At 43.0% G+C, this 23,698-nt stretch overlaps 1 protein-coding gene across 1 annotated transcript in view; it reads right to left on the reverse strand.

Annotated features, from left to right (window-relative positions):
* Positions 1–331: 331 nt before the first annotated feature.
* Positions 332–23,698, reverse strand: part of SIRPG (signal regulatory protein gamma) — a 166,818-nt gene continuing 143,451 nt past the window's right edge. The window contains exons 12-14 of the mRNA XM_063803317.1: positions 6,545–6,898; positions 4,278–4,392; positions 332–439 (exon numbers count right to left, since the gene is read on the reverse strand). Of these exons, the coding sequence (XP_063659387.1) occupies positions 4,280–4,392; positions 6,545–6,898 (467 nt within the window). The 3' untranslated portion in view covers positions 332–439; positions 4,278–4,279. The remainder of the gene's footprint in view (positions 440–4,277; positions 4,393–6,544; positions 6,899–23,698) is intronic.

Below are 23,698 nucleotides of genomic sequence, written 5' to 3' on the forward strand. Positions count from 1 at the left end.
AACCAGGTCTGCTTCTGGTAAGCATTTAAATAATGATTCTTCTGTGTTTGTCAAATGAAATATTATTTTTAAAATGTAACTAATTATGGTGCTGGTTGAAGGATCACCTGATTCCATCCCTTGGTAGCCAGCTGCAGATCCACAGAGAAAGTGCTCAGCTCCCTGATCTTCTGCTCTCAGACAATGCCCAGTCCTTGGCCTACCTTGGGAGCACTTGTGCTTGTCTGGAATCCCTGAAAGCCCAGGGGCAGGGATTTCAGGGCTGCAAGCAGAGAGAAAGGGTTCTAGCCCAAGGCAGTGCTCACCTGTGCATCCCAGCAGCAGAATCAGCAGCAGGAAAGGACCAGGAGGGTGGGGCCAGGTGGCTGGGATGGGTATCCTGGAGACCTCAGGAGCCTGCTCCGTCCAAATGTCTGTGCTGGGGAGATCTCAAACTTCTCTGAGGAGAGAAGACAAGCACTGTCTCCCTTGATTCAAGAGGAAGTGGCAATGATAGAGTACAACAGTGAAATAGAAATCAGGCACAGTAGGCAGTTACAACGCAAACAGTTACTCATGCTCCATTCTCAGGAGAATCAGACAGGCTTAGCAGAAATAGTGCTTCCTGAACACCTTGACCATATGTTCTCTCCACATGGCCCCTAACACCATCTTCAGGTCTTCTTGGTGATTCACCATTTGGGGCTGTTAGTTCAAGAAGGACCTGTGATTAAGAACTGTTTTCTAAACTTCCCATCTCAAGACCCTAGGATGTTGCTGGCTTGTTTTCTTCTTCTGCACCAGGCCTCAACCAAGTGCTACTCAGTTCGGGGCAGGAGGAGGGTTCACAAAAGCTACTGCTCAATATTTGAGAGGAACCAGGTGTGCTTCTGAAATTGTTCCCTATTCCAAACTTTTATCAATGTAACTGGCAAAACTTAGCCCAAATTCAGTCTAATCAGGGACCTCAGCAGCACTTTCATGTGTCTGCATCCAGCAGAAGGAATCATCTCCTGACTTCCTCCAGGAGAGGAAATGGGTTTAGGTTAATAAGGATATGCTTTGTGGGCTGAGGTGGGAATTATGGTTATGGGTTATGGAGAGGGGATAGGGTTATGATGGGGGGAGAATATGGTATGCAATTTCCTGGGGTAGTCACATCAATGGTCCTTCTTTTGCACACAGAGCACCTATTCCATCCACCACTGCATTTAGATTGGAGGTGAGGAGAGAGGAAGAATAAATACTCCAACCAAGAGGGTGTGTTAAGGATTTGAGGAAGTCACTGGGCCCTCCTAGGCTCAGTTTTGTTCTCCAAATTGCAAATAATAAGTTTTTCACTGCTGTGTTTTTGTGGATGTTAAAACAGATCATGACTGTACCATACCTGAAACCCAGTAGGTCATTATTGATACCATGGTGCCAGGTGAAGAGAAGGAACTCAAAATTTTTTGAATGGATCCCTACTGCAGGCTGAGTTTCCCACCAGTGGCTTTCTCCGAGATTTCCAGGCCCCTGAGACCCAGCTTATATGGTGTACTTGAAATATCCCTGCCACTCTGAGATCAGTTGCTGCCTCTGGATCCTCTGCACCCTGCTTCTTGTCAATGCATAAATGAATTCCTCTCTCACAATATCGAGCTGTGTGACTTTAAACAGGACACCTAAGTTCTCTGAGCCTTAGCTTGATTATATGTAAATAGAGGTTATAACATGTACCTTGTAAAGATATGGTAGGAATAATATAAACCGTACCGAATGCTCAACTCATAATTAATTATAACTAAAAAATGGTGGCTATATTAATATGTTGTGTACAGCAAGCATTCACTGCTTCCCTGTGACACTTGTGCTTTAGAAAAATTACCCTGTTAGGAGAAATGGTTTCTCTTTCATCATCTATTACTAAGAAAGGCCTGTGTGGAACCCTCCCTGTCACATGCTGGGTTTGAAGTCCTTCATCTCTCAGAAGTAATTGTCAAATGAAATTATAAAAATTATCATGTTTCCATCCAAATTTCTTTTTCTATGTGGCAGATGTACAGAGAGTGAAATCTTCACCTCCTGCTCCATACCCACAGAAACGAATATAAAAAATGATAAAATTATCTTAATCAATGTCTACACTTTAAAACAAGAAAGTAGTCCCTATATGCCATGAAGGAATAGTAGAAGCTATTATTTTTTGCAGATGTCCTGGACACCAGACATGGTATCCAGCATTTTATGTCAGTTACCTCATTAATTCAACACTCTGACCCTGAGGTAAGTGCTACCATTAACCTTCATGTAAAGGTGAGAAAATCTGCCTCCTACGTTTGTAACTTTGTTTCTAATATTTTGACAAAAAATTGTAAAAGTCACAGAATGATCGTTGTTTTTCCAATTGGATATGGAGATTGCTTTCCCAGGTTTCAGGTTGCACGGTCATTTTTACAATCCTGCATTGCCATGAAAAGTGAGAACTGCCTGTATTCAGAATAATACAGATGGTAATATGTGCTAAGGAAAAATTCATCATGTTAAGATAGAGTATCAGGGTAGGGAGGGAAATTGATATCTTATACAGGGTGGTTTACATTAGTAGACATTAGGCAGAAAGAGTTGAAGGAGGGATGAAGGGAACCATGTAGCTGTGTTGGAGAAGAAGCAGAGGAGTATACAACTAGACTTTTCCAAAGAATCACTGTGGCTGAAAACTGAAAGCCAGTAGAGGCAATTGGAATGCTACCAGAAGAGATGATGCTAGCTGCGACAGGGAGAGGTGGTGGAGGTGAGAAATGCGTGAATTAGGCATGTAACTCAGTGCTGTGCTGGAGCAGCTGAGAGCCAATTGTTAAATTTCAGGAATTTTGCAATCTGGTTGTTTAACTGTTGATGGCTTGAAACTGTCTATGTTGGGAATTTTCATACTACAGAGATTGGCAAGCACTACAAATCAGCGTTTTGTTTTTCCCTTTCAGAAAGTCCATTGTTAAACATTTACTGTCTCATATAAGTGGACATAAGCATTTCAAAGGCAGAATTGAATGCAGAGTATAAAAAAAAGAGAGTGAGAAATCAAGGAGGACTCCAGGATGTTGGACTGTGGCAGCATTTCTACCACGAGCAGCAAGGCTGGGAAGGCTGCAGGATGCTAGCAGAACTAGTGTCCCATCACAGAGAAAGCAGGGAGAGCTTCTTTCTTTCTTGGTGTGAGACAAAGAGGAAGGAGAATCATTTTTTTCTTAAAATTGGGATGGGGGTTCGTTTGTATTCAGGAGGCAATAGTGAACCTCACCAAGGCTGGGAAGTTGGAGTAGGCAGGAATCCAGATGGCAGAATAACTCTTGAGAGGCTAGAGAGAGTCTGTGGTTTATGGCCAGTCCCAAGGCGATGGATGCAAGGAGTCCTAATGTGTTTAGATTTGGCATGTTTCCCACATCCTAGGGAGGTGTCGTGAGTCACTCCCCAGAGCCCCATCCCATGGCCTCTGCTCAGGACCATGAATGAAGACCCTGCTATGGAGCATCAAGGACTCTGCAAAGGAGTAACAGGAGCCTGTGGGCAGGAAGATGTCCTGGGAGGATAGGCATTTGGAGCTGAGTCTGGGGAAGCTTCTCGCCAGCTCCTTCTCTCCAGCTGAGCCCTTCAAGGAAGGAAGGAGGCAGCACAGACTGAGGGTCCCACATGGCGGGGGAGGAGGAAAGGAGCTGTGGGAAACACGTCCACATTTAGTCATCTGCTCATCATTCAAGAAATGATTCCTGAGAGTCTGCTATGTCCTCAGTGCTGGTCTTCCTCCTGGGATGCCTATTGTGGGTGGACAGGGAGCCCTGAGACAGAATTTCACCTGCTCAGCCCTCCTCCCAAGTCCTGACGCTCTTTCCCTCATACCTGCCACTCAGGCGCTGAGAGCCTGAGAGCACTAAGAGCAGCCCACTTGAGGCGTCTCAACAGTACTCTACAGTGGGGATTCCTTAGACGCCATGGAGTACAGCATCAAATAATTGAGAGATGGCCTGCAAGGGACCACCCACAAAGTTGGCCCTCATTCAGCCCCCTCTCCCCACCTCCCCTATGGGCCCCTAGGGTGCTGTGGACACCTTTGAACACCCTTGCGGTAGCCCACCTCCTGCAGCACCCACACACTTCCTGGGGTTGGGATTCTCCTAGAGGGTTCCCTGACTGAGACTTCTGAGGGTGCTGAGGAAGCCCCATCACCTTCTCCAAACTCCACTCACCCTGAGGCTGCGTGGCTCCTGCTGGCCTGACCTTCTGGAGCAGCCCTTGGCCCACCCTCCCTCCTCTACACTTACAGTCAGGCCTTCTGCTTCCGGTGGACGTAGGCAGCAGAGACATCAACCAGCAGCAGCACCTTGGAGCCCAGGAGGAGACCTAGGAGGAGTGAGGCAGTAGGAGCTGGCACCCGGACTGGAAATCAGGAGACAGGAGGATCCATTAGAGGGGCCACCTGGGAGGCCATCCCAGGGGCCTCCATTTACCCCATCTGAGGCTACCTGGGCTGTTCAGTTCTCCAAAGCAAGAGTTCAGAATGAGAAGTTTGGAGGGATTCTCTACAGTTTAACAAGTGTGCTGGGTGTTGCAGAGACAGGGGCTATCAATCAGGCTTGTGGGATTCAAACCTTGGATCCCTGACCTGTTCACCACTCAGGTTCCCTCTCTGAGCCTCAATGTCTTCATCTGTAAAAGGGACAGCAAATGGCTCCGACTTCATAGCACTGGTTAAAAGGAGAAAATGCCAGGATGACGGTACAGTATCTGACACAACCGCTGCTCCTTGGCCCCCTCCCACCTCCCTCTTCTTTCATCCAAGTGGTCACTTAGGCCAATAGCATGGCAAAGAGGAGTGAGAACCCTACTAGGAGTTAGCAGATCTCAGTTAAACCTGAGTCACTTGCTAACTGTCATTGTTCTAGGTATGAGATGCACCACCTGGGAATTTTAGTGTCTTTGTCTGTAATATTTGCAAATTAGGATAAAGCCACATTCCTACCTATGTTCAAGGGTTCTGGGGAGCCTTGATTGCTGTATCATCTAGGAGGGAAATTAGGCAACATCCATATAAATTAAAACACATACACTCTCTGACCTAACAATGCAACTTCTGGCAGGCATCTGCCACCAGAGTAGGATAACATATGTGCAGGGTCATCCACAGCAGAATTGTTTCAAAAGCTCAAGGTTGGGAACCACTTACATATCCATCAACAGAAGTCTGCAAAATAACATTTGATATTTCCATAAATTGACATATTCTGCAGCTGGTAAACAATGGAGCAGGTCTCTATGTCCTTATATGGAATCTCAATAAGAAATTATATGGCTTGCATTTGGGAGAGGTTTTCCAATCACCAACAGAGCACAGAGGATGAATGAGAGAAGCATTCTAAACCTTTGAGTAACTATGAAAAGGAGAAATACTGGCTTCCTACTCGGTTCTTTTCAAGGAGCTTTCATTCAGCACCTACTATGCACCAGACTCTTCTATGGAGAGAGTATCTAATGCCAGGATGGAACGAAGCCTGCCTGGAATAGGATCTGGGCTCTTGCCCCAACCCTAACTGGCCCTGTGACCTTGGGCAAGGCCCCTGTCATTTCTTGGCTTCAGTCTCCCATCTGTAAAAGGTCATCGGGCTAAATGGTCTGAAGGTCCTTTTTGCACTGATATTCCAGGATTCAGGAGTTAAATTGAGGAACCTGGGCCTCTGAAAGAAAACCCAAAATAAGCATTCTGCTGCCTTAACTGGGGGACCCCTAAGTCACCCATATAGGGGACCTCTTCTCTTAGGCGAGGGACATTCTGAGATGGCCTAGCTCTGCTTGAAACCTTTAGTGACTGTGTGAAGCAGTCCCTGAATCACACAAGGGTTTCCTGAACAACCCACAAACATCCTGGATAGACCCATAAAGCTCTTGGCATCTCCTTTCACCACGGCCATCAGATTAAACAGTGAATCTGTGTCCTTCAGGAATCTTCCCAGTGTGATGGTTCTGAAGATTAAATAAAGAAAAACCCAATTTACTCCCTCAGTGCTCTGGATGGATTTATCCTCATTAGAAGGGAACAGAATGTAAGCTTGGTGAAAGCAGAGCTTGTGCCTTTTTTTTTTTTAACAACTATTTGCCCAGCAACCATGGTGGAGACTCACACACAGTAGGTTCTTGATGAATGCGTGTTACGTAAAGAAGAGACTCGGCCACGCTGGGGGGAACGTGCTCTGTGGACGCAGCAGGCAAGGTCTAGCCTTGTGCCTGGGAAAATCACTCAAACCATCAGCTCCCTTATCTGTGGAAACATGGCTGGGCCAGATTAGAAGAGGCAAAGGCTATGGTGCCAGGCAGACTGAGGTTTCAGACTTCCCCATCATTTACCAGTCACGGAGACTTGAGTGAATAGCATGACATCTCCAGGCCTCAATATACCTGATTTGTAGAAGAGGGTGGCATCAGATCATGAAAGTGAGCACCCACTGCCACCCTTGATTGTTGCTGACAGAAGACAGTGCTATTATTAACTTCTTGTCACACCTTAGGGGATGAAGGAGGCCTACACTGTACTCACCACGCACAGACATCTGAGTCCCTGGTCCAGACTTAATCTCCACGTTGGCAGGAATTGCTCTCCGGAGCTTCACACAGTAGTAGGTGCCAGCATCTTTGAGGGTGATGCTACTGATGCGGATGGAATAGTCTGTGCTGTTTCTCTTTCTCTGGTCTGAAATAGTTGTTACCCGGGGAGAGTGGCATCTTTTTGGACTATAGATTAATTTCTGGCCTGGACCAGCTCCTCTGAACCACTGGATGGGTCCCACAGGGAGCAGGGAGGTCACAGTGCAGTTCAGAGTGGCCATCCCTTCAGCTGCAACTGACACAAATGCCTCAGGCTGAATCACCTGCAGCTCCTCACCTGCCACTCCTAGAAAGTAACAGAGTAGTCATTTACTCATCCTTACGTGATCTTGAATGTTTCCTCAAGTGTTTATCAATGAACTTCAATGACTGGGTGCATACCAGGAGCAGGCCTTGAGCTCAGCACACTGTGTGTATTATCTCATTTAACCCTCACAACAAGTCTGTAACATGAGACTGTATTATAAGTGAGGACACTGAGACACAGAGAGGTTCAGTTTCATGGAAGAGCATGCGGTTGCTAACCTGAGTGGAGCTCCTGAGCCCCCCTTGGAAGTGTCATGCTTTGCTAAATATTTGTGCCTCCACTTTCTGGCCATATGGAATGTTGCACTTTCTTTTTTTTTTTTTTTTTTTTTTTTGAGACGGAGTTTCGCTCTTGTTGCCCAGGCTGGAGTGCAATGGCATGATCTCGGCTCACCACAACCTCCGCCTCCTGGGTTCAGGGGATTCTCCTGCCTCAGCCTCCCGAGTAGCTGGGATTACAGGCATGCGCCACCACGCCTGGCTAATTTTGTGTTTTTAATAGAGATGGGGTTTCTCCATGTTGGTCAGGCTGGTCTCAAACTCCCGACCTCAGTTGATCTGCCTGCTTTGGCCTCCCAAAGTGCTGAGATTACAGGCGTGAGCCACCTCGCCTGGCCAGACTTTCTGAATCATTGCATTGGGTGGAGCCATGTGACTGCTTTAGGCCACTGAGTTGTGAGCAGAAATGATGGGTATAATTTGTGGGCTGTGCATTTAACTGCAAGAGCCTCTGTGGATTAACTTCTCCCTTGCACAGAGACCTACAAGGCTCTGATGAGGTCTGCTCCATCAGCCTGGATGCCTGAATGACCATGAATTCTCCACACACACTGAACATACAGCTTAACTAACAAGTACAACATTGTTTTAAGCCCCTGAGAATTTCTCGCCCATAGCATAATTACATTACCTTAGTTTCCTAATGTTGATGTGACAAATTATCAGAACTTAGCATCTTAAAACAAAAGAAATGTATCATCTGATAGTTCTGGAGGTCAGAAGTCCAAAATCATGTTACTGGATAGAATCAAGGAGAAAAATCTTCAAATATACAAAGATAGAGGATGACATGTTGGTGGCCAGGAGTGAAGTCGGAGAGGTAATGGGGAGATGCAGGCCAAAAGATACAAAACTGCAGGTAGGTAGGATGAAGAAGTCCAGAGATCTAATGTGCAATATGAGGACTAGAGTTAATAGCATTGCATTGAATTCAGTATTTTTGCTCAAAGAGTCTATCTTAGATGCCCTATACACACACACACACACACACACACACACACACACACACAGTAACTATGTGAGAGGGTGGATATGTTCACTTGCTTGACTGTAATAACCATTACACTATGTCTATGTATATGAAAGCACCATGTTTTACCCCTTAAATAAGAGGTGTCAGCAAAGCTGTGTGTATTCTAGAGGCTCTGTTCCTTGCTGCCACATTCCTTTCCTCACAGTTACATCTTCCCATCACTCCCACATCTTGCTTCCATTGTCATATGTCCTACAAAGACCCTTGTCATATACTGGGCCCTTTCTGACACTAGACCAAGATGTTAAATCACTGTCTTAAACATGCTCAAACAGCTAAAGAAAACAACAGACAAAAAAACTAAAGAAACATTGGAATATGATGCATTAATAAAATAAGAACAACAGCAAGAGAAATTATAAAAAATAAACAGAAACTTAAGAGTTAAACAGTACAATAATTGAAAAATCCACTAGAGGTGTTCTCCAACTGGTGTGAGCAGTCAGAAGAGAGATTCAGAAAACTGGAATATGGAATAATTGAAATTATTGTGACTGGGGAATAGAAAGAAAAAGGAATAAAGAAAAACAAGCAGAACCTGAGGACATTGTGGGACATTATCAAATGGATCAACACAAACATTGTTAGAGTTCTAGAAGAAGAAAAGAGGAAGAGAGAAAGGAACAGATTATTTGAAGACATAATACCCCAAAACCTTTTGAAACTTGATAGAATACATGAATCCTCAAATTTAAGATTCTGAAGAAACTCAAGTTTAACTCAAGGAAAAATTCAGAGACCCACACTAAGACACATTATAATCCAACTGTTGAAAACTAAAGTCAGGGAAAGAATCCTGAAAGCAGCAATAGAGAATGGATTCCTCACATACAAGAGTTCTTCAATGAGATGATCAGCCGATTTCTTATCAGAAGCACTGGAAGCCAGAAGGCAGAGGAGTGATATGCTGAAAATGCTGAAAGAGGAAAAACTTATCAACCAAGAATCTTATACCTGGGAAAACTATCCTCTAAACACGAGGGAGAAATTAAGATATTCTCAGATGAATAAAAACTAAGAGAGTTCACTACCATTAAACCTTACCTACAAGAGTGGTTTCAGGTAGAAATAAAAGGATGCTACATGGCAACTGCAAGTTGTATAAATAAAAATGTCCAGGCTGGGCATGGTAGCTCATGCCTATAATCCCAGCACTTTGGAAGGCCAGGGCGGGCAGATCACGAGGTCAGGAGATCAAGACCATCATAGCCAACATGGTGAAACCCTGTCTCTACTAAAAAATACAAAAGTTAGCTGAGCGTGGTGGCACATGCCTGTAATCCCAGCTACTCAGGAGGCTGAGGCAGGAGAATAGCTTGAACCAGGGAGTCAGAGGTTGCAGTGAGCCGAGATCATGTAGCTTGAACCAGGGAGTTGGAGGTTGCAGTGAGCCGAGATCATGCCACTGCACTCCAGCCTGGTGACAGATTGAGACTCTGTCTAAAAAAAAAAAAAAAAAAGTCCTGCTACGTGTAAATTTATTTTAGTTCATATTTTTCTGATGCTTCAACATCCCACAATCATGCTGTGAGTACCCTGCCCAGGTGACCAGGTGCACCAGTGTGATAAGGCTGGCTCCTGGCACAAGTTCCCTTTCTTGCCCTCCCATATTGTGACCTAATCCCATAAAAAGACACCAGTAAATCCCATCATGCTCTTTGCTTGTACCCTCTACCCTGACTCCCAGTAAAGGCACTTGCTGAGGAATTCTTTCTCTCTTGCTTCCCCATCTGCTTGATTGAGCCTGCTTCCTAGGAGCTCTTCTCATATGGCTTTCTACGTGGCATGCCCTACTTCCCTCTCTAGGACCTGTGAGTAAAATAAATCATATTCCATATGCCTTTCCAAGTGAAATTTTCATGACCATCTTAGAGTGATTCATAAAGACCCGATAGCCTGACTTTAGCATTTTCAATACTAATGGCAATGAGAATGGGATCATTCTAAACTGGGGTGGAAATTTCCTAGGAGATGCTCTTTAACTATTCATGGCTTACTAATTTGCTACTCTGATGGCTCCACAACTTGAGAAGGCTTTTTACACTGATGGCTTTCTTTTGCTGTGCTATGTGCAGCTTCATGTTACCTTTTGGAGTTCTGCCAAGAGTCTCTATCCTGAAGTGAGGATCCTGTTTAAATATCAATAATGACATCTACATTTCTTCAAGAGCACGGGATGACATAACATTGATAACAACCTCTTCAAAGGAGATTCATGTGATGTGCATATTAACATCACATTATCCAGCATCTCTAAGTTGTTTTGAGGCACCAGTGGCAACATATTCTTCTTTTACAAAGTTTATTTACAAATTATAATCAATAGGCACCCCTGTTAGTGCCTATAAACAAAGAAACAAAAATACCTCTTCTCTGTGGAGACTTTAGCAATTTCTTTCATGCTTTTTGGAGTTTCTAGACCATTCATGATGGCCATACATCTCCCCAGGGCCTTTGATGCAAAAACAATGCCCCTCTCACCCTTGTGCTATATCCCATTAAAACAACAAATGCCTGGTTACCTACTGGGATCTCCTATCCTGGAGTCCAGATCTAGGAACAATACTCTCCTGTTGCAATCATGAACCATAGATTGTCCCACATGCAAGGCTCTGCTCATCTGAAATGGGGCCCATTGGAACCTAAACTTCCACTGAAAAGCAAAATTAAAATTTCCGTCAGGTGCAGCTGCACACCATTTTGTGGACTGTTGGTCTTATAATTTGTTGATGCAAAAATTCTCAACCAAATACTAACAAACTGAATTTAACAGCATATTAGAAGGATTCTACACCATGAGTAATAAGGATCTGCTTTAGGAGGTAGGTGGGGATTATGGATTCCAGAGATGGGACAGGGTTATCATGGGAGGAGAATACGGTGGACAGGTTCCTGGGGCCATCACATCAATTTCAGTACCTTTTGTTCTGTAAACAGAACACCTATTTCATTCACTACTGTATTCAGATAAAACCTGAGGAGGGAGGAAGAATAAATTCCCCAACCAAGAGGGTGTGCTAAGGAGTTGGGCAAGCTACTGGGCCCTCCTAGGCTCAGTTTCGCTAAACTGTGGATAATAAGTTTAGGATAATATCTCCTAAATGTGGATAATAAGGCTTTCCCTGCAGATGTTATGGTGGAGACTAAAAGAGATGTTATAACTATACCATGCCTGAAACACAGTCGGGCATTATTGATACTCATGGTGCCATGTAAACAGAGGGAACTCAGGTATTGCTTTTGAATGGATCCTTACTGCCTGGCAAGTTGCAGGGACTTCCTCCTATCTAACTCCCTGGTCCTCCTGGGACCCAGCTTACATGAAGCCCTTGGACTACCCCTGCCATTCTGATATTATGGCTCCCTCTGGGATTTTCTTCATCCTGCTCCCTGTCAATCCATACATTAATCCCTCCACTTATAATTTCCAACTGTGTGGCTTTCAACAAGACACTTTACTTCTCTGAGCCTTAGTTTGACTGTACGTAAATGGAGGTTATAACGTGCACCTTGTAGAGATACGGTAGAATAATATAATCTATACAAAATGCTAGACTTCTACTTAATTATAGCCAAAAAACTGTGGCAATAATTTTTTTGTGTGGAAGAAGCATTCACTGCTTCCCTGCCACAGCTGTACTTTAGAAAAACCACTTTATTGGGAGAAATGGTTGCTCTTCCATCATCTATGACTAACAAAGGCCTGTCCAAAAACATTTCTGTTGCATGCTGGGTTTTAGATTCTTCATCTGTCATGAGAAATTGTCAAATAAAATTGTAAAATTTATCATATTTTCATTCAAATGTTTCAATGTGGCAGATATGCACATGGTGAAATCTTCCCCTCTCTGTGATTCCACACTCACAGAAATGAAAATGAAAAAGTATATAATTATATTAATCAATGTCTAATTACACTTATGAACAAGAAATGAGTCTCCACATAACATGAAGGAATAGTGGCCGCGTCATTTATTGAAGATGTGTTATGCTCCAGATACTGCATCAAACATGGTATGTCAGATCTCATTAAATCATTACTCCAACCCCATGAGGTAAGTGCTACCATTAATCTCCTTTTACAGGTGAGGACACCTGAGGCAGATAGAGAGTAATGAATTTGCTCAAGATCACCCAGCTTTCAGAATTAGAACATGGACTCTCACACTCCACAGCCTTCACTTTTAATGTTTGCTCTATGACAGTTCTCATAGGGAGGGAAGAGTCTGTTAGTCTGTTCTCATACTGCTATAAGGACAAACTTGAGACTGGGTAATTTATAAAGGAAAGAGGTTTAATTGACTCACAGTTCTGCAGGGCTGGGGCGGCCTCAGGAAACTTACAGTCATGGTGGAAGGGGAAGCAAACACATCGCTCTTCACATGGTGGTGCAAGAAGTGCTGAGCAAAGGGAGAAAAGCCCCTTATAAAACCATCAGATCTCATGAGAACTCGCTCACTGTCATGAGAACAGCATGGGGTAACGGCCTCCACGATTCAATTACCTCTCACCAGGTCCCTCCCATAACATGGAGGGATTATGGAAACTACAACACAAGATGAGATTTGGGTGGGGACACGGCCAAACCGTACCAGAGAGACATCTTTCAGGAAGAAAGCAGAGAAGAAGCCATAGCCTCAATTAGAAGCAGCCACCACAGGGAGGTTGGGGCAGGTGCCATGCTTCATGAGACCCTGACAACCCCTAATCACTTGGGGCGTTATTCCTGGAAAGATAGCAGTGCATGCAGGAATCTCCAAAGATTTGGAGAACAGCAGCGCCATGAGAGATAGCTAACCAATCCAAGAACAACAATAACTAAAAGCAAAAACAGCAATAAAGAGAACTTCTCCACAGAGAAAACATTTAAAAAAGTCAATGTGAAAAGGTCTTTAAAATTAGTATATTCAATAACCTTATAAAGAAAACCGAAGTAAATCCATAAAACATCAGGTATTTATGAAACAAGAATAGGCAGGCATGAAATAACAACAGGCATCTAAGGAAAATACCAAAACACAGACTGGAAATGAAAACATAATTAGTGCTGAATTTTTTAAATTAATAGGTTTAGTAGCTGAGATATATAAATAAGTAGTAAGTTGGTGAGCTGGGTGATCATGTCAGGGAAATCTCCAAGCACCCAGCACAAAGAGACACACCCAAACAAAGTAATATAAATAGGTACAAATATAGGAATAGCAAAAGATATACCACAAAAGCTTTTCAAGATGGCAGATTAGAGGCATTGCTAGCATACTTCTCCCACTTGGAAGGAAAAAATAGTGTGTAGAGAGTCACACTGAGAACTTATTTCCAAGAAGCGACACAGAAACTGAATAGGAAAACCGAAGGAATCGACAGACCTTTTGAAGGAAGCAGGAGGCTGCCGCCTACACTGTGAGTCAGGCAAGGGCTGCGAGTCCCCAGAGTGAGAGGAAGGGAGAGACTGCCTTGGGGATAGACACCCCCACCAGGGACCCTGAAAGTCCAGGCAATGGGGGAAGGCTCTAACTCCAGCCGGCGCAGGAACCGACTTGGGGAGGCCTGTGGAATATAAAAGTAGGAGCAACGGCGGGAAGACCCGTGAATGCACTTCCAGATCCTCGTGTAGACCGATGGAAGCCATTCCCTACTGTTCCACACTGGGGACTCTGCGGAGGACAGCCGAAAAGTTCAAGCAGTTGGTCTCAGGTTGAAGGAAGCCCCCAAGGGGGTTTCACAATAGAACCTTGGGTGGGGATGAACTCCCTTGGCCAGGACCAGGGCAGGGGAGAGTGAAAAGTGGGCTGCAACCGCAAGTGCAGGAGCCAGGCACCAGGCTTTGCAGTGGATGGGGAGAGGCGTCGTCTGAAAGCGGCTGTTATTTTCACATGGGCAACTGGAGTTCTGAGTGCAGGCTGACTGGAACTTAGCTCACTGCTGCCAGTGTAACACTGTGGGAGTGGATCTGCCTCGCCAAGTACGTGGGAACTGTGTGGGGGCTTACCGCTGCCTGCTACTCACCATTCCATGTGCGAAGCCTTCTGTGCAGCACAGGCAGCAATACTCCCCTCCGGAAGGTCAACCCAGTGACCTGAGACCTGCTCCCATCCCCCCAACACCCACAGGGGCTGCTGTGTACCCTGCCAGCAAAGACTCAGAGCGCAAACCCGCCTGACCCAGCTCCCATCTGGCTTTGCTCTGCCACTTGCCCTGGTAGCTTCACATAAAGGACAGAAAATCTTGAGAACTATATGCCTCTCCTCATTGCCTGAGAAACCAGAGTACCCGCACTGGGCAACATAAGGCAAGCAAAAATCCTACTGCTACTACAGCGGCTGGTGCTCTTTTGCAAGCGTCACCTCCTGGCTGGAAGCCAACCAACACAGTCCATGATAGCATCTCCTGGTGGAATAGCACTGCGCCCAAGAAGGAGAAGACAGCTGTAAAATCTCAGTTATCACTACTGCCTGCACCACTCTGGCTAACCAGGAGGTCCTGAGCCTGTCCATATGATTAGATCATTCCACTCTAACTGGTATTCAAGAAAGTGAGTACACTAAGGCTATCAATAAACAAGGAATCTCACAGAGTCTACATCACTCACCTGCTACCACCATTAGAGCTAGTGCTGCTACCCACTGCTGGGAGACTTGAGGACAGGTTGTATCACCAGATCCCTTGCAGACACTCCCCAACATGAGCCTGGAGTGTGGCAACTTCACTGGATGGCTAGACCCAGAGGAACAATAACACTTAGAGTAGCCTGGCTCCCAGGGATCCCCACTCTTAGGAGAAGGGGGAGTGCACCACATCAAGGGAACATCCTGTGAGACAAAGGAATCCAGACAACAGGACTTGAGCATCAGATATTTCCACTGGTGGGAAGTTAACAGAGGCACGATTGTAGTGCTGGCCTCAGCAGGGAAAATCTTCAGCTCTAGCCCAACAGTCAGACAGCCTTGGTGCCCATGAAGGGCTTTGGATAAGGAAATATCTTTTCTCCCTTGTCCACCACCACAGGCACGGTTAGGGCTTCTCCCATGGGAGTTAAGTGTGGGTTAAACTATAGACGCCCTTTCTGGAACACGTCAGGGTGATGGCATCCCCACAGGAGGAGCATCCTCCAGGTGCCGGCTTGCACAAGAGACAGAGTCACAATTCCTCTCTACTTGAACATCAACATTCCTACCCATGAAGAGGTGCCTGTCTGATCTGAATGCTGGAGTACTAGGACTGGAGTGTTTCTGAGAGGTGAATAAATTTCCTGCTGAACCTGGCAGGGGAGCTAAGGTGGCTTCAACCCTTCCTTCTGATAAGACCTCAGTGCAACTCACTGAGAGCTCCTCCAAGAACCTCTGTCAAAACTGGGACCTCTGCCCACCATTGGGTATCGCATTTGCCCATCTGCTGTAGCCACAACTAGTCCCTACCCAGGGACACCTCCCCTATTGGCCCCTACTACAACTAGCATGTGGGAAAGCCATTATACAAAGACTTTATAACCAGGGAACTCTTACAGTCTTCATCCCTGGAAGCACCAAGAACCAAATTAGGCTGTAACTAACTATAAGTATTAAAGTCTCATCCTTAAGGGGAAAAAGAAATTAAAACAAACAACAAACTTAGTCAAATCAAACATAAATTCAAGAATAGTTAGAAGAAATAGCCTACCCAAATAAGAAGGAACCAGAATATAAACTCTGGTAATATGACAAAATATGGTTCTATAACACCCCCAAAGGATCACACTAGCTCTACAGCAATGGATGCAAACCAAGATGAAATATTTGAAAATACCAGATAAGGGCTTATTAAGCTACTCAAGGAGATATCAGAGAAAGGTGAAAACCATCATAAAAAATTTTTCTAAGTTTAGGATATGAATGAAAAATTTTCTAGACAGATAGATATCATCAAGAAAAACCAATTTGAATTTCTGGAAATGAAAGACACACTTAGGGAATTACAAAATGCAGTAGAAACTTTTAATAATACACTAAAACAAGTAGAAGAAAGAATTTCAGAGCTTGGAGACAAGGCTTTTGAATTAATTCTATTAGGCAAAAATTTTTTTAAAAAGGGTCAAAAGAAATGAACAAAGTCTCCAAGAAATACAGGATTATGTAAAATGGCCAAATCTAAGAATAATTGATGTTCCTAGGGAGAAAAGAAAATAACAAGTCTGGAAAAGATATTTGAGGGAATAATTGAGGAAAATATCCCTGGCCTGGCTAGAGATCTAGATATCCAAATCCAAGAAGCTCAAAGAACTTCTGGGAAATTCATTGCAAAAACATCTTCACCAAGGCATATAGTCATCAGGCTATCTAAAGCCAACATGAAGGAAAGAATTCTAAGAGCAGTAAGACAAAAGTATCAGGAAACCTACAAAGGAAAACCTATCAAACTAACAGCAGACTTCTCAGCAGACACCTTACAAGCTAGAAGGGATTGGGGTCCTCTCTTCAATCTCCTTAAACAGAACAATTTTCAGCCAAGAATTTTGTACCCTGCAAAACTAAGTTTAATAAATAAAGAAGAAATAAAGTAATTTTCAGACAAACAAATGTTCAGGGAATTTGTTACTACCATACCAGCACTACAATAAATGCTAAAAGGTGTTCTAAACCTTGAAACAAAAACCCAATATGCACCAAAATAGAATCTCTTGGAAGCCTAAAACTCACAGGGCCTACAAAACAATAACACAATGAAAAAAAATTATCTAGGTAACATTTAACATGATGAAGAGAACAGTACCTCACTTCTCAATATTAATGTTGAATGTAAATGGCCTAAGTGCTCCACTTAAAAGATACAGAATGGCAAAATGGATAAAAAATCACAATCCAAATATCTACTGTCTTCATGAGACTCACCTAACATAGAGGGATTCATATAAACTCAAGGTAACATGGTGGAAAAAGATATTCCACACAAATGGAAGCCAAAAGCAAGCAGGAGTAGCTTTTCTTATATCAGACAAAACAGACTTCAAAGCAACAACAGTATAAAAGGACAAAGATGGTCACTATATAATTATAAAAGGATCAATCCAACAAGAAGATATTACAATCCTAAATTTATAAGCACCTAACACTAGATCTCCCAGATTCATAAAACCACTACTAATAGATCTAAGAAATGAGACAGACAGCAACACAGTAATAGTAGAAGACTTTAATATACCACTGACAGCACTGGGCAGATCATCAAGACAGAAAGTCAACAGAGAAATAATGGACTTAAATTACAACCTAGAACGAATGGACTTAACAGATATTTACAGAACATTCTACCCCCAAACTGCAGAATATACATTCTTCTCATCAGCACAAAATAGACCATATGCTAGGTCACAAAACAAGTCTCAATAAATTTTTAAAAATCAAAATCATATCAAGTATCATCTCAGACTACAGTGGAATAAAACCAGAAATTAACTCCAAAAGAAGCCCTCCAAACTACACAAATACATAGAAATTAAATAATCCACTCCTGAATGATAACTCGGTTAATAATGAAATCAAGACGGAAATTAAAAAATTATTTGAATTGAATGATAATAATGACACAAGTTATTGAAACCTCTGGGAAACAGCAAAAGCAGTGTTAAAAGGAAAGTTTACAGCACTAAATGCCTACATCAAAAAGTCTGACAGAGCACAAATTGACAACCTAATATCATGCTTCAAGGAACTAAAGAAACAAGACCAAACTAAACCCAAAGCTAGAAGAAGGAAAGAAATAACAAAGCTCAGAGCAGAACTAAATGAAATTCAAACAACAACAACAAAATGCAAAAGATCAATAAAACAAGAAGCTGGTTCTTTGAAAAACTAAACAAAATAGATAGACCATTAGCTGGACTAACCAAGAAGAGAAAAGATGCAAATAAGCCCAATTAGAAATGAAACTGGAGCCATTACTACTGACACCACAGAAATACAAAAGATCATTTGAGACTACTATGAACACCTTTATGCACATAAACTAGAAAATCTAGAGGAAATGGATGAATTCCTGGAAACATACAACCCTCCTATATTAAATCCAGAAGAAATAGAAACTCTGAACAGACCAATAACAAGTAGTGAGATTGAATCAGTAATCAAAAAAATGGCAAACAAAAAAAAAGGTCCAGGACCAGATGGATTCACAACTGAATTCTATCAGACATTCAAAGAAGAATTGATATCAATCCTGCTGAAACAATTTCAAAAGATAGAGAAAGAAGGAATCCTCCCTAAATCATTCTATGAAGCCAGTATCACCCTATTATCAAAACCAGAAAAGGACATAACAAAAAAAGAAAACTACAGACCAATTTCCCTGATGAACATAGATGCAAAAATCCTTAACAAAATACTAGCTAACCAAATTCAACAGCACAACAAAAAGATAGTTCATCATGATCAAGTGGACTTCAACCCAGGGATGCAGGGATGGTTTAACATACACAAGTCAATAAATGTGATACATCACATAAACAGAATTAAAAACAAAAGCCATATGATCATCTCTATAGATGCAGAAAAAGCATTCAACAAAATCCAGCATTCCTTTATGGTAAAAACTCTCCTCTCAAAAAACTAGGCATAGAAGAGTCCTACCTCAAAAAAAATAAAAGCCATAGATGAAAAACCTATGCCAATATCCTACTGAATGGGAAAATGTTGAAAGCATTCCCCCAAGAACAAGAACAAGACAGGGATGCCCACTTTCACTACTTCTATTCAACATAGTTCTGGAGCCACAGAAATTAGGCAAGAGAAAGAAATAAAGAGCATTCAAATGGGAAAAGAGGAAGTCAAACTATTGCTCTTTGCAGATGATATGATTATATACCTAGAAAATCCTAAAGACTCCTCCAAAAGACTCCTAGATTTGATAAATGAATTCGATAAAGTCTCAGGTTACAAAATCAACGTACACAACTCAGCAACACTGCTGTACACCAACAACCACCAAACTGAGAATCAAATGAAGAACTCAGTCCCAAACAACTGCAAAATAAAATACCTAGGAAAACAAACAACAGTTGTAAAATAAATAAAATACATAGGAATATACTTAACCAAGAAAGTGAAAAATCTCTACAACAAGAACTCCAAAACACTGCTAAAAGATATCATAGGTGACACAAACAAATGGAAACACATCCCATGCTCATGGATTGGAAGAATCAATATTAAGGAAATGAGCATAATGCCCAAAGCAATCTACAAATTCAATGCAATTCCCATAAAAACGCTAGGAGCATTTTTCACAGAATTAGAAAAAACAATCCTAAAATTCATATGGAACAAAAAAAAAAAAGAGCCTGCATAGCCAAAGCAATACTAAGCAAAAAGAACAGACCTGAAGGCATCACATTACCAGACTTCAAATTATACTACAAGGCTATAGTTACCAAAATAGCATGGTACTAGTATAAAAGTAGGCACATAGACCAATGGAACAGAATAAAGAACAAAGAAATAGAACCCAATACGTGCAGCCAATTGATCTTCAACAAAACATGCAAAAATATAAGTTGGGGAATGGACACCCTATTTAATAAGTGGTGCCGGGAAAACTGGCAAGCTACATGTAGAAGAATGAAACTGGATTCTCATCTCTCACTTCATACAAAAATCAATTCAAGATGAATCAACGACTTAAATATAAACCTAGAACTATAAAAATTCTGGAAGACAAGGTTGGAAAAACTCTTCTAGGCATCAGCCTCAGCAAAGAATTCATGACTAAGACCCCAAAAGCAAATGCAACAAAAACAAAAATGAATAAATGGGACCTAATTAAACTAAAAAGCTTCTGAACAGCAAAATAAATAATCAGCAGAGTAAACAAACAACACATAGAGTTGGAGAAAATATTCCCAAATTGAGTTACAATTGACTGGTAAGGATACCGAGGCCCACGATGGTGGAGTGCCTTGTCCCAGATCACAGAGCTGGGAAATGGCAGAGCTGAGATGTGGCACAGGTGATGGGGCTCCAACCCATGCTCTCCTAACCACTGTGCTACTGACACTCAGTAATAACCCTAACACCACCACCATCCAGAACTCTGTGCACATCCTCTCCAATCCCCACAGAGTCCATAATGGTGACCATGATCATCACCATTTCACAAATGGGAAAACTGAGGACTCGAGGGTAGCCAAGACTTTACCAAGATCACACAACCTTGGGAAAACAACCCCATCATTTACTGGTCTATTCTCTCCCCAGATTAGCTGTATCCTCTTAACATCCTGGAATGGTTGGTATAATTATCTACACCCTACATATGAAGAAACAGGCCCAGCAAAGGGAACTGGGTTGCCTGAGATCACACAGCCTTGAAATAACACGTGATTTGGGAGAGTGCCTACAATGTGTTAGGTGATTTACAGAGAGAATCTTAAGTCCTTTCCACTCCCCTAAAGGAGTCCAAGATTGTCATGATTTTACAGATGAGAAAACTGAGACTAAGAGAAATGAAGGCTCTGTCTTCTCATCCCCCATGCATGACTTGGGCATTTCCTGTGTTTTGCCAAGCTTCCCTGTTCATCAAAGAGTAAGCACTAGAACTTCAACATCCCCAACAATGACTGCCACCTCCCTTGTCCCTTTCAGATTCTTGACTTAATGCAATTCTAGGGAGAAGTCTCCCTTCTGGGTGCCCAGGGCTGGTTACTCTGTAGTTCTCCCCTTGGGCTCCCTATGGTTACTCTGTACCCATAAACAGAAGACCTTGGGTTCCTAATAGCCCAAAAAAGAATGTAAACTCTTGCTCACATGGGGCATGAGAACTCTAGGAAATGTCTCATTCCCACATCCTTAGTCTTCGGCGCCATGAGTGGGTGGGCACGTTGTAATGGCCCAAGGGGCTCACCTTGCCCATTGCCTAGACAGAGTTGATTTATGAAGACAGGGGAATTGCTTGAAAGAGTAATTCACACAATTCTGGCTTTGCGGGAGACCAGAGATTTATTATTACTCAAATCAGTCTCTCCGAGCATTCGGGGAGCAGAGTTTTTAAGGATAAGTTGGTGGGTAAGGAGAAGCCAGTGAGCCAGGAGTTCTGATTGGTCAGGGATGAAATCATAGGGAGTCAAAGCTGTCTTCCTGAGCTGAGTCAGTTCCTGGGCAGGTGGCCATAAGAGCAGATGAGCCAGTTTTTGGATCTGGGTGGTGCCGGCTGATCCATCAAGTTCAGGGTCTGCCAAATATCTCAAGCACTGATCTTAGGAGCAGTTTAGGGAGGGTCAGAATCTTGTAGCCTCCAGCTGCATGACTCCTAAACCATAATTTCTCATCTTGTGGCTAATGTTAGTCCTACAAAGGCATTCTAGTCTCCAGGCAAGAAGGTCTGCTTTGGGAAAGGGCTGTTACCATCTTTGTTTAAACTATAAACTAAGTTTCTCCCAAAGTTAGTTCAGCCTATGTCCAGGAATGAACGAGGACAGCTTGGAGGTTAGAAGCAAGATGGAGTCAGTTAAGTTAGATCTCTTTCACTGTCTCTCATAATTTTGCAAAGGTGGTTTCAGTGTGGTCTGCTGAAAGGCAGGAGGCTGGACTCAGCTCCATGGATGCTGCTCGATGAAGGAGAAATGGCACATGTAAGAAGAGTCCTAAATGCCAAGACATACCTTTTAGGACAGGTTCAACATAACATATAATGCCTGCAGGATCTTTCTGATGGGGGTTGTCAAGCCAGCCCCTCCTACCCATACAAGAAGAAGCCTTTTTTTTCTTTTTTTTTTTTTTAATGTTTAGTGATATAGAACAGAACAATACAACAGTTTAGAACGAGAAGGTTGAAGCATTTCCCTACACTTCAGCAAGCACAGCTGGGTGTTGCGGAGACAAGGGCTGTGTGTCAGGCAGCTGGGGGTCAAACCTTGGCTCCTCTACCTGCTCACAAGTCAGGTCCCCTCTCTAAACCTGTGTCCTCATCTATAAATGAGGCAGCAAATGGTCTCCCTCTCATAGCACTGGTTATAAGGAGAAAATGCCAGATGAAGACACAGCATCTGGGACAGCTGCCACTCTTTGGTCCCCTCCTCACTTTTTTCCAATCTCATCCAGGGCATCGTTTAGGTTAATGGCTTGGAAAAGAGGAATGAACACTCTACTAGGAGTCAGCACATCTGAGTTACTCCTGAGCCTTAATAAGGGTGCTTGCCTAGGCACAATATGAACCATCGTGGAATTTCAATGTCTTTGTAATATCTGCAAAATCAGGGTAAAATCACCTTCCCTACCTATGTTCAAGGGATGCAGGGTGGTGGTGGGGGGTGTTGATTATTTCAACATCAAGAAGAAAACATTAGCAATAGCTACATATCTTAAAACACACATACCCTCTGACCCAGCAATGCCACTTCCAGTGGGTGTCTTCCACCTGAGCAGGATGACGCATGTACATGTACAAGGCCATCCACTGCAGCGTTGTTTTAGTAGCCCAAGGTTGGGAACAACTTACATATCCATTAACAGAAGACTGTAAACTAAGGTTGATAGCTCCATAAGTTGGAGTACTCTACAGGTATTAATTGAGCAGCTGTCTATGTCCTGATATAGAATCTTTATATAAAATGAAATGGGTCAGATGTGGTGCCTCATGCCTGTAATCCCAGCACTTTGGAGGACCGAGGTGGGTGGATCACCTGAGGTCAGGAGTTTGTGACCAGCCTGGCCAACATGGTGAAACCTTGTCTCTACTAAAAATACAAAAATTAGCCTGGCACAGTGGCAGGCACCTGTAGTCCCAGCTACTCAGGAGGCTGAGGCAGGAGAATTGCTTGAACCTGGGAGGTGAAGGTTGTAGTGAGCCAAAATCACACCACTGCACTCCAGCCTGGGCAACAGCGAGATTCCGTCTCAAAAAAAAAAACTTCCATCTCTACTTAGACCCTCAGCCCCACTCTCCAGAGAAGACCACTGGTACATTTTCTAAATGAGAGAAAATCATATGCACTGTTCTGAACCTGCCATCTGATACTTAATACAACAGATCGAAACATTCTTAGGTAGGTATTTCCGTGAAGGAAAAGTTGCAACAGTTTACACTCCCGCCAGCAGATAATGGGAGTCTGGTTCCTTGTACTTTCTCCAGCTTGAGGAATTATCACTTTTTAAGTTCTCAATTTGATGGATAGAAAATTACATTTTATTATTTTAATTTGCCATCTTTATTTACTAGAGAGTAAGAAGCTTTTTATATGCTTATTGGTTATTGATAGGTGAATTGATCACTTGCTGTGGTTTGGATGTTTGTCCACTACAAACCTCATGTTGAAATTTGATCCCTGATATGGTTTAGCTGTGTCCCCACCCAAATCTCATCTTGAATTGTAATAGCCCCCACATGTCAAGGGTGGGGCCAGGTGGAGATAATTGAATCATGGGGCCAGTTTCCCCATACTGTTCTTGTGGTAGTGAATAAGTCTCACGAGATCCAATGGGTTTATAAATGAGAGTTCCCCTGCAC

This window comes from Pan troglodytes, chromosome 21, assembly GCF_028858775.2.
Source record: "Pan troglodytes isolate AG18354 chromosome 21, NHGRI_mPanTro3-v2.0_pri, whole genome shotgun sequence".
NCBI lineage: Eukaryota > Metazoa > Chordata > Mammalia > Primates > Hominidae > Pan > Pan troglodytes.